Source organism: Thermobia domestica, chromosome 18 (assembly GCF_964235325.1).
Source record: "Thermobia domestica chromosome 18, izTheDome1.hap1.1, whole genome shotgun sequence".
NCBI classification, from domain to species: Eukaryota; Metazoa; Arthropoda; class Insecta; order Zygentoma; family Lepismatidae; genus Thermobia; species Thermobia domestica.
The window spans coordinates 101696101-101708576 of record NC_137471.1 but is presented as its reverse complement, the minus strand read 5'-3'; the positions used below and the strand labels follow the sequence as shown (position 1 = coordinate 101708576).

At 35.6% G+C, this 12476-nt stretch overlaps 1 protein-coding gene across 4 annotated transcripts in view; it reads left to right on the top strand.

The window, feature by feature from the left end:
• Positions 1 to 12476, top strand: part of LOC145674948 (uncharacterized) — a 99662-nt gene that overhangs the window by 29713 nt on the left and 57473 nt on the right. For 3 of the 4 annotated variants that reach the window (XM_081745212.1, XM_081745213.1, XM_081745215.1), the window contains exon 4: positions 7315 to 7410. The exons of the other annotated variant lie outside the window; for it this stretch is intronic. In XM_081745212.1, coding sequence (XP_081601338.1) covers positions 7315 to 7410 — 96 coding nt within the window. The remainder of the gene's footprint in view (positions 1 to 7314; positions 7411 to 12476) is intronic. 4 annotated transcript variants of the gene reach the window in all.

The window sequence follows — 12476 nt, the reverse complement described above, 5'->3', positions numbered from 1 at the left end:
ATGTTATGTAGCAATGTGTCAAGGCAATAACAAACACTTCCTACTTCAAGTTATGAGGTAACTCTGAAAATGTAATTGTAAGTGGAAGAAATGACGCTACCAAAAACTAGGAAGAAAAGGTAGGTGGGCAAAAAGAGTAGTGAACTCGAGAGAGTTTTCAAGTGACTATCAAACAAGAATGATCAACCTCTCAAATCTTCACTGATCAAAATATGGGTGAGTACATGCTGGTTACTAATTGATAACACACTTCTATTATTCATCTTCGTTACCAAATTCATCCAACTCGTAACCTAACTTCTAAATTCAATATGACAGTTGTTATTGATTTTGACGTAAGGCACAGCACCAGTTTGGGTAATTATCTGATCTGATATCTCTAGTTTTATTTATGCAATCAAAACTATCCATCTTAACAAATTAATCGCTCTACCTAAAATTAAATGGTTAAGTTTGTTATGAGATTGCATTCTAAATTGCCCCATGCTAATATGGTTATTATTACATGAGCTATGTGTGGATATAAATTGTGTATGTCGACGCCCGGATTTCGGTCCGATAAGTTGGCGTATGTTAGTATTATTTAAAAATCTTCCTTTCTCCTCGTTCTTGTAATAAAATAAGCTTTCATTTCATCTCACATTTCTAGATATAATATGAATAGGTCATTGATCAATGACTGACTTATCCTCTTTCATATATATTAATATAGATATCCTCCTCATCACAGAGTATGCCAAATAATGTCCCACTGTCGATATTTGCGTGGTACGCAATTTAAGCGTTTTGTGTATAGTAGTTTAAAAGTTACAAGGGCGTATCAAGATAAATGATTTAGCCTGTTTACATATATTTCCGAATCCAAGGCGATCTTTTCTTGTAACAAAGCATTATAAAAAATACTTCTTCAGCACCTTCTGGGTATACTTTCAAAACTTACTATAAAAGTACACTACAAATCAAATCAGATACAGACGTCCTTTAGTTATTCTTCCTTACTGAAAGAGACACTGAATCTGCAAACGTTCAAGGTTAAGCGGAAGGCGAGGAAGAGAATAGAGTTTAGTGGAAGCTCATAATTCTGTTCAGTAAAGAAAAACTTCACATCATATGTCGCGAAAGCAAGACGACTCCATATTTTTGGACAAGAGATTTCGAATTGCATAAAAAAAAAAAAAAAAAAGTCTTGGATTAGAAATATACAGTGTTGTGTACTCAAGTATCCTTATCACATATATATATAGTATTAGCCAGAGTGGATGACTCACCACAAATAAGTGTCATGCTTATGAATACACAAGAATATTCTCATTTAAACACGGATGTATACAATGATGTAAGTGATACGTTTTAGTTTAGAACTACATAAAAAGGACACATTTCAGAGATAGAAACGCAATGAAGTATGCTTCAGAGCGATTTCAATATTTGGTGTGCAAACCTTGGTTATTTAACACCGCTTGGATACGAGAAGACATGCACAGACACGATTTTTCGCAGTATTCTGGTGTACTTTCTGTAATCCAGACGTGTGTTATAGCTTCTCTTAATTGAGAAATTGAACTGGGGTTACACTCAGCCACTTTTCACTTTAAAATTACGCAACAGTTCTCGAAGGGATTCAGGTCAGGAGAATTTCCAAGCCAAACTCCAGGAATTTGAAATCACCTGGTTTCAAGCCATTCCTGAACAGCTTTTATCTGGTGGCATGGAGCTCATCATATTGAAAGTGGGTATTCTGGTTGATCTCCATAAACACTGATAACTTCTCTTTAAGCACATCGAGATAGACAGTTCCATTCATTGATTTCTCTTCAGACATGACCACAATCCAAATCTTCCTTTACTAGAAATGGTACCCTAGACCATAATTTTTGCAGCATTCTTTATGGTGGGAATGATGCAGCAGTGAAGAATTACTTGTATTGGGAGGCCGTCGTATGTATCTATATAAGGCATAAAATTGCGATATTTGGGTCTCGTCCGAAAACATAACTCTTTTCCATTGTTCAATAGTCCATTTCTGATACCTTTTACAAAGTGTCAGTCGGTCTTCAATGTTCTTGGCCGACAATTTCTTCCTTTTGGCAGACTTATAGGATTTTAAATTAGCACATAATAACCTCCTGTGGATTGTCCTTTGGCTAAGTATATTCCCATCTTTCGGTGAACCAGCCTGGATTGCTTTGACTGATGTTCTAGGTGACTTCTTTGCTGCCAAAAGTTTTATGTTATTCATACGCTTAGTTGTGCTATTTTGACGTCGTTTTGGCTTTTTATAGCCGTAATTTTCAGTGGTTTTGAAATTATTTATTGGTCTGGCAACTGCCTTTTGGGTCAATCGCAATCTGATAGCAGTTTGGCGAGTGCTATAGTTTTCTTCACTCAGAAACTTTATTCGTTCGTGCATTTGCAGTGAAATTCTTTTCCCAGGCTTAACCACAAAACCAGCAAAAAGGGCGCGTTTCTTGTTGATTAACTTGGAATTTAAGAAAAAAGGAATTGGGGGTAGTTCACTAAGATGACCATACGAGTGGTTTGAATTTCCAAGACGAATTCTATATCAAAAAGTGGTTTGAATTTCCAAGACGAATTCTATATCAAAACTGCAAAAGGAAGAATATTGCCCGTAGCAACTCGTGAAGCATTTGCTAGTAGTAGTAATTTTTGTCCTATTTGGTTCGATAATCTCCTTCAATAAATAAATAAATAAAAAAAAAATGTTAACGCAAGTTACCAATATTGCTTCTCTTGTCTGAGTATGTTGTCATATGGTCGGTTCTGGCCCTCTTACAGTATGCCTCTGAAACGCAGAGATAGGTTGAACAGTTTATTTCCACTGTGACGCGAAACGATGTCGAGAAAATTAGAGAACTGAATTAGTGAAATAGAATGAAAAGTAGGATTGAGAGTGTACAGTAACTACAAACATTTTATCTTTATATTATTGTTATATACGTACACAAAGATGTGTATGTATGTATGCGTGTATGTGTATGTTTCAGTATAACTCAGGAGTCCCTGGAGTAATTTTAACCACATTTTTACACATATTACCTACAGTCTGGAAAACAGTACTCTGGGAGATGAGATCCCCTAGCACACCTAGGGGAGGGAGTGAGAGAAGATGACGTATAAAAATTATTGAAAACGATCGACATTATTGTCGAATTCATAGTTTTCTCGGTCTCTGAGATGAATTGTGACACTCTTGACGCCGTTAAGTCCAATTTCAACCCGCATTAGCACCCGGGCGGTGGGATAAAATGGCGACATGTAAAAATAGTCTAATACGACCGATATTAGTATCGAATCAATAGTTGTTAGCGTCGCTAAATTAATTGGTATCATTCTCGATGCCGTTTAAGTCCAAGTTCAGCCCTTAGTGGGGTAAGACTCCCTAACGCTAGTAAAGGAGAGTGACAGGAGGAGACATATAAAAGTGATCGAAAACTACGGATATTAATGTCGAATCCATAATTTTCGTTGTCGCTTAGGTAGTGATACTCCAAATGCCAATTAGGTCCAGGTTTAGCCCTCACTTTCACACTGGCGGGAGAGTGAGATGGTGACATGTAAAGATAATCGAAAACAGCCTATATTAGTGTCTAATCCATAGTGTTCGGGGTCTGTAAGTTAATTGGTAACAGTTGCGGTGCTCTTTAAATCCAAGTTCAACTCCCAGTGGAATTAAGACCCCGAACCGTATGTATTACCTGATATGTATAATTCTGAACTAAAAATTGTGATATTGAGTGTTCAGCGGTTTTTCCTCAAGTTTCGTGTAGGTTATTAAACGATTGCATGAAATACACTGTCAAAGTTCTCGACTTCATATCTTTAATCTAAAAAGTGAGATATTTTGTTTAAACTTGAATTATTAAGATCCTATCAGCAGATTGCAAGGCGCGCCTTGCTGGTTTTCGATATTTTATATATAAATGTATATATTTTTTAGAAATAATATACGAATGGAACTAGTAAAAATACCAAGCCTGGTCTTAGTTATATTTATATTTAATTAACCTATATATATATAATAAGTAGTAGTATATTTAGGTAACTTGTGTATTGAATTGTAAATTACTTGTATATTATGTATGTCTAATAATTTTCTTTAGGTGGAAACACTTCTCGCTGGGGGTTGCAGAAGCGAAAAACATTTTTTTAAAAAAAGAGGAACCTTTGGTTCCCCGCACTCCGCGGAATGTCCCTTAGTTAGTAGTCGTGGACTGCTATAAATACGGACGAGAATTGGGTAACGGGGCTTCATTTTTTGGAGACAGCGTTTGAATGATGTGGTTTGTAGGTTGAAGGTTCTGAGTGAGGACCTGTTTTGGCTGAAATTCTTTGATTCTAGCCCAGAACGGTGTGGCTATATAGGATGGTTTCTAGTGAGAACCAAAGTATAGATTCATTGGATAGGAATACCACTGAGTAATGTGGTCTTTGGTCTTTGGTTCTAAGTGGGAACCAGGGTTACAGAATTTAACTTAGATGGGTTATTCCTAAATAATTAGTTAGTTTTTAGTTAATCTGTCTTTGTTGAGTTACTTAATGTTTGAATGGTTAGGATTTAGGTTGGAAAATTTCGAGAAGTGTTTAGACGGAATTTAGCTACGGAATAATTAAGTTTTTTGTTTTTATTTCTCAATTCCAAGAGGGAGGGGATTAGGGAAGGATTAGAGAATTGGACATAAGTGATGTTCAGTAGAGCACACAGCGAGTGCTCGTTTTTGTAATATTGTGTGTAAGAATTCTATAGTCGGGGTTCTACAATATTGAAGCCTAGTCTTGAAACATAGACGAAGCTGATAGAGAATTTCCTTAGTTAAGAATTTACCTGGGATTCAATGTACGGATCCAATTTATACGTTTCTCTAACCTACACCTAACCTAAAAGAATTAGCTAGTCTCCTTATGTGGAACGGAATTCAGGTCAGATGAGTTCCACGACAGGGATTTAGGTGAAGCACTCTATAAGTGACTAGTAGTGCTGATAGAAACTAATTAAGGAATGTACTGATAGCTTGTAAGTGAACGCGAGTTAGTAACTCCACAGGCCCACTCCAGTTAGAGTGTCTAAACAAATACAAGATAAATTAAGAATTCTACACAGGAATAATTAGATACATCTTAGGACTTTCATAAACAAAACACTTTTATTTAGTAAATAAACAGATTAAATTTTAAAGTGTTCTATGATTTCTATATCTAAAAATCGTACTCGAGAGGTTAAGATAATCAAGAGATAATTTCCCCTAGACATTTTAGTATAATAATTTTCCCTAGACATTTTAGTATATAAGCGAGTCGAAATGCATACCCCCTTCTCGATTAGTTAAAAGAAGGAGAAGGGAAGCCCACAAGAGAGAAGGTAAGACGGTAGATCAATTTATAACCTCATAGTGAGAACTATTGGGATAGTACTGTGAAAGGAAAAGGAGGGAGAAGATGAATTAGGTAATTTATAAGAATACCAAATTCTGGATGCTAGATATATTTTCAGTAAATCTCCTTCTTCATTTTTGGTTATACATTTAATTGCGATTCTCTACGTAGTGGATTTATTCATTAGATAAGTACGAGAGGCGTCTTGTACGAATAGGAAGAATCGGTCGCAAGGTGTGCACTTCATTTAACTGTAAGATAAGCCGCCAGTAGAGATATAGATTTGTGTGTGAGAGGGGAGGTTAGCAAGATATTGCGGATTAAAAGGCGAGTTTCAGAATTTACATTCGATTCAGATCTCAGCGTGGTCAGAAATACCGTTTTCATAGTCAGTTTATTATTTTTGTGCATCTTTTGGGAGATTTGTGCCATGTTATACTGTACCTGTTATAGAATGTACGTTTTGGGTCAATGTACTGTGTACTTGAAAACAATAATTGCTTGAAGTAATGAAATTAGAACTGTGATGTATATACCATCTTTTTCAATTTGAATTCACTTCCTGGAAAATATTTCTTCACTGTTTAAGAAAGTACGAGGACCAGTAAAGAGTATAATGCTGGATTGGTGTGATTGAGGAAAGTCGGATGAAGTATTTTGTGGTCAGATATTATTATTTCAGTATTAACACGATTGAATTGTTTAGGGATAAGGTTGGGGTATCGCCAGTTGGATAGTTCAGATAAGAAGATATGGAAATAGGTTATTGAAAGACGATGAGGTGGAAAATATATGGATTCCCCGAATGGTCAAGGTATAGGACTAAATTTTCTAGCGTGGCATCTGCATTCAAGAAGTTAACACTATCACGTGACTATTTCAGTATGGCACTCACCTGATTACTTCTTAAATTTGTGACAAATAAAACAGTTTACTGCGTCCAAGTGAGCTTTAACAGACTAAACTGTTACATCAACTTCTGTCGCTAATAACTCGTAAACTCATGTGAAAGTCATTTTACTTCTTATGTCATTCTGCACCTATTCGTATCCCAGTGGAAAAATTATTAGATTCATATTCTTGTTAATGGAATTCTCTTATACTCGAACAAAAATTCCTTTTGTAACAACGTATGTCATGTAGAAATAGTTATGTTAACCATTGGAAGGCACTTTTAACTATTGTTAACTGATTAAAGTGATTACTTCTTAGTTATTGTTCATTTTCTTTCCATTCCTTTTCTTTTTTAATAATCAAAAAAAAATATATTATTATTTAAAGTATTATTATTTTTAAAAGAATAATAATTACTTAAAGTAGAACATTTAACGAAAAGTCTTACTGACTGTTTTTTAGTGTTGTGTGATTATGTTTTGCATTATTTGTGGTAATTTCTCTTCCTTACCAGCTTCTGGATTTCTTCGTTCCTACCAAGTATGTAAATAGTAAAAGACACGAAATTTCAGGTCTAAATTCTGTATCCAAATCAGAGTTTGTTTACCATTTTTTTCAAAATCAAAGTAAATGCTAATTTCCCATTGCCATGATAAAACATTTGGTCGCCAATGACGACCAGGTAACGGGGAATTTCACGCCCTCTATTGTATAAGAGTTTTGTATGTTAAGTTATAATTACTGTTTCGATTTTCATAAAGAGTAGTTAAAGTATTGTGATGCATCACTAATGATAGTTAACATGTTTAGAAAAATCCCAAATCACACAAGTTTCTGGTATGTTGCCACTCTTGGTATTATTTGTTTTTGTAATTCATTAACTTCTTACAGTTTGTTAATGGTCTTTTATCCAATTTGAATAACTTGCTTTCAGTCATTTACGTACTATGGACAGCTTACCTTGCGTTCAATATATTTGTAAAACAAAATCATTCACTATTTCTCTGGTTTAATTTTCGCTACTTCTAGCTGGTTCTTATAATGAGAAGGCGGGATCAGACCTCAAAGTGTCTTCGGAAAGGGACAGTGAAGCTCAAGTTCCAATGGTACCGTTTATAAGAACAGGTGAGCTATCCAAGCCACCTAATATACTATCTTAGATTTAATACAGGACAAATCTTGGGTGTAATTAATAGTAATCTTATATAATTGTGAATAGTTGGTCATATTACAATTCCTACTTATGCAAATATATATATAGGGCATTCAATAATTTTCACACAGGTGGTTATATTATTATTATTAGTTGCAATATTCTGATAATATTTTAGGTGCACATACTTCGATCCTTGGCTAGAACACCATGTCACGCAATGTAACCTCCATCTATTCTGACTCATCTCATCCAACGTTCTTTCCGTTCATTGAATGTACTTTGGTAAAATTCAGGTGGCTGATTTTACACCATTGTTTCACACAAGAAATTAAGGCCTTGTCACTGTCGAATATTTTCCCTCTCAAGTGGACCTCAGACGAGGAAATAGGAAAAAATCTGAAGGAGCCAAGTCTAGACTATAAGGAGGCTGAGGGACGACTTTCCATCGAATTTTCTACGATATCATCATGGCAGTGTGAGGCTTGGCATTGCCATTATGGAGTTCGATAACTGTATCTTGCAACTGTGGTCTCTTGGTATGTAGAGCACGTTGTACCGTATCCAGTGACAAATAATAACGCTCTTTGTTAATTGTAGAGCCGTGTTCCAAGAAGTCTGTGAAGTGGCACCGCACTGATCCCAGAAAGGGACGACATAATTTTCTGGCCTGGTCTGGAAAGCCTAGATTTTTAAACTGCTGCAACCAACGTTGAATACTGGCGCTGTCCAATGTATGATCCCCACAAAGCGGAAGCAACTTCGTATGAATTGATGTGGCTAATTCATCACCGGTTTTGAATATTCCAAACCGACTGTTGTCGGGTCCTGATGTTTTCTTACTGTTCATTGTTGTTTACTTGTAAAGAGTAAGAAACAACAATTATTACCATTTTGAAGCCAAAGAATCAAAAAATGTTCACCTAAAATTTCATTATCAAATTGCAACTAATAATGATATTGAACCCATCTGTGCAAAACTTACTGAACGCTCTCTATACATGTATACGCTGGCCACTTCCCTTGGTACGGCCTTGTAAATTATTTTTTAAAAAACGCTGAAATTTTGTGCGATGTAAATATCGACAGGGGGAATTTGTTTTAACATATTGTGCGATACCACATGATCACCAACCCTGTATAAACTTGTATTTTTTTAAGTCGTACTGCGTCAGATTATTACTTATTTCAAGTCTACATATTAAGCGAAAACTTAAAATATCACATTTCTTGTTCAGTATTAAAAACTAAGGGCGATGCGACATCACAAACATCCAAATATTGGAGGCTACTATGTAATAGTAATAATGTAAAAAACGGATAAGGCGTAGCACATCGAAAGTACCTGGTCGAATACTATGATCGTGATATGACGTAGCTTGAAAAAATAGGAACAAAGACTTTATTTCGATAGTCATAAAAATTATAATCCCTTTACAACAATTTGATATATCAAACTGTTCCGGAGATTTAAGAAAAGAAAAGAAAGAAAGAAAACAAAAGTTGGATAGAGATTGCTATAATACTTACAATGACGTATCTACATAAAATTTGTAAAATAATCGTGTTTTTCTTTTGGTTCTATAACATTACAGCAATAACTTTGCTAGTTGTAATTACAAAAGTTTCTTATAACTACGTAATTGCAAATTGTAATGTTTGTCATATCTCCGGAACGGCATGAGATATCAAATTGCTGTAAACAGCATTATAATCTTTTCGTCTTCTGAACACCATCTACGTGACTGAATGTTATATTTTTGTTAGCAGTTTTCTTTTAAACAATCATCTCTTTGTTCTTATTTATTCGAAATACATCATATCCCAATGATAATATTTAGTACTAAGATACTTTGGATTTACATTTCCCATCGTCTCAGTTGCGTTATTAATGTCATAAGGGTCTCCGAAATGGATGTTTGTAATATTGTATCGTCTTTAGTTCGTAACACTACATGTGATATTGTAAGTTTACATTTAATATAATGATTTAAATAATCCGATATAGTGCCACTTCAAAAATATAGCTTTATGTTGAATGGGCAACCCTGCTAATCTGACGGTATTGCACAGTATGTCAAATGTTTTTTCCTGTTAATATTTGCATCGTACAAAAGTTCTCCGTTCTTTATTTATCAGTTTAAGCATTACAGCGACGTTTCAAAGTAAAAGGTTTACCCTATATAATAAAAGCACGTGTATACAGAGTAAGTCGTGATATTTTTCTAAAACATTGTTTCAAATATGTTTAAATATTGACTTTATTGTTGATATTAACATTGTTAGTATAAAAAGATACTTTTTCCCCATACAAAAAATTAATGCGTGTTCTTCATTGTGTATGAATGTATATGTGGGGCAGAAAGAGAGGTACTTCCGGAGGAGTGCTTTTTCACAAACTATCTCTTTCACTATTGAGGTGTTTTTATGATTTAACCTTTGATTCTATGTTATATTTTCTTTCCAATTCGTTATAAAATCCGTTAAATTGTTATTTTAAACAGATTTAAAATGTTCTATTGTTTGATTAAAATTATATTTTTTTTATCAACAATGGTGGATGGAGTCGGTTCACAAATATAACAATCCAGAATTGTGTTTGCGCAGCGTACCGGGTGACGAGCAGAGGCTCGATCAAAGTTATGATGACGTAAATCATCTAATTTCCAATGATGCTTGCTGCCAGGAGAGTCACAATATAGAGGAAGTTTCTGACATTAGAAGCGTGTCGGTTACAAACAACAATGAAATAGATAATTTTTCATACGATGAAAACTATGTATCCTGCCCTCATTGCGAAAATCATTTGGCCAAAGAGGGTTTGCTATCCACATTAGCAAAAGTCACCAAACTCTCCGGAAAAAAAAAATCCATATCAAAGCAGAAATCATCTCTAAATTATAATCCTTTTTCATCAAATGGATTTGAATGTGATAATCACAACGAAAAACATCTATTTTTTTTTTTTTAACTAAAATCCTCCGTTCCTTTACTAAGAAGACTCCCAAGAGGTGCTCGGTCATCTGTATCTACCTCTCTCTATGATGTCATCCATCGTATTGTGAACAGAAACGACCTAGACGCATGGATGGATCTGTTATTATTCCCGTATGCAGTACTTAATGTTCCGTCACAATCAGATCAAGTTAAAAACTGAACGACTTGCGTCAAGCAACGACTTTGCGAATGGGATTATTCTCACCGAGATGCGTTACTCCATGATTATTTAAAAAAATACAAACGCAAATCTCAACATTCTTCTGACTCAACATCTTTTAACACCAAAAGTGTCGAAAACAAACTCAACGATGGAGACATAAGAGTGCAATCAGATTACTAATTTCTGAAGATATCATCGCCACACCTAATGAATCTGTTTTAGAAGTACTTAAGGAGAAGTACCCTTCACATTCAGACACCTTTTCATTACCAGACTCTCCTAAATATCACCCTAATATACCAAGAGGTTCAGTTTCTGAATTACGATACGCTGCAAAATCCTTCCCATCTGGACCGTAGTATTGATGGTCTCCGTCCCTCGATTCTTAAGGATCTACTTTTACATCATGAGCCAGATTCAAAAGAAAGATTAACTACGATGATTCTAGAATTACTTCATTTAATCCTTTCAGGTAATATACCTCAGGAAATAAGATCAATCTTTTTTTGGAGCGTCACTTATTTCGCTTAATAAGAAGAGCGGTGGAATTCGGCCAATTGCAGTGGGGAACATTTGGAGAAGAATATCAGCAAACGTTATATATTCCAGAATTAAAGAATCCGTCGTAAGTTTCCTTTACCCGAACCAATTGGGACTATGCGTTCCCAATGGAGCCGAAGCCGCAGCACATGCAGCTCGCATTTACTTTTCTACTCCCCATTCACAGCAAAAGGCTTTTCTGAAATTAGACTTTCGTAACGCTTTTAATGAACTGAATTGAGACGCTATGCTACTCACAATTAAAAATAATTTTCCATCGATTTATCACTATGTAAATCAATGTTATGCGCAACCAAGTAACCTATTTCTAGGGGATAAGATTATACTCTCGCAACGTGGAGTACAACAAGGCGATCCTCTAGGTCCCGCTTTGTTCGCCACGACAATTCAGTCCATAGTGTCTAGGATTAACACTGAATTAAATATCTGGCACTTAGATGATGGCACTGTAGCAGGAGATCCTGACACACTTATAAGTGAACTACACAATATTCGAACTATGGCAGCAGACATCGGAGTACACTTAAATTTTATGAAGTGTGAAGTACGATTTTTTAGGAATTTCGCAAAATCAAATGGAAGTGTTATATTCATAATTTAAAAATTCAGCACCGGTAATACTACTTGTCACAACTTCGTCAGCTTTTCTGCTTGGTGCAGCCCTTTCTCCTGAGGCAACACGTAATTTGTTAGTCGAGAAAACTACAAAGTTAGATTTTTTCTTGTCACGTCTGACCCTAGTCTCCGCACATTCAGCTTTTTATCTCCTTCGTGCGTCGTTCTCCATACCAAGGATAATCTATTTTTTACGCTGTTCTACTTCTTGGTGTGAACTCGATTTACTAGATAAGTTTGACACCGTTCTGAAATGTGGACTAGAATCATTACTTAACTGTAACCTAAATAGCAACGCATAGATACAGGCCTCCCCTCCAGTTGATTCTGGAGGTCTTGATATTCGTCGGGCTGTCGATTTGGCGTATCCTTCATTTTTAACGTCGTTCTGTGGCTCCCGGCATACCATTGAGATACTCCTCAACCAACTGAATGAGCCTCACATAGAATTTGGTGTCCAAGCCTGCATATCTGACTGGTCTAACCTAGTTGGTTTAAGTCCTCCTGAAATAACGGGCTGAAGTTCGCAATCAATTTGGGACAAGCCAATCATCAAATTATATCAATCAGTGTTATTACAAGAAGCAGACAGTCAAGAGGATAAGGCTAGACTTCTCGTCTCCTCATCACCAATTTCAGGTGCTTGGTTACAGGCATTACCTTCACACACCCTAGGACTGCACCTTCCAAACGTAAGTTTTC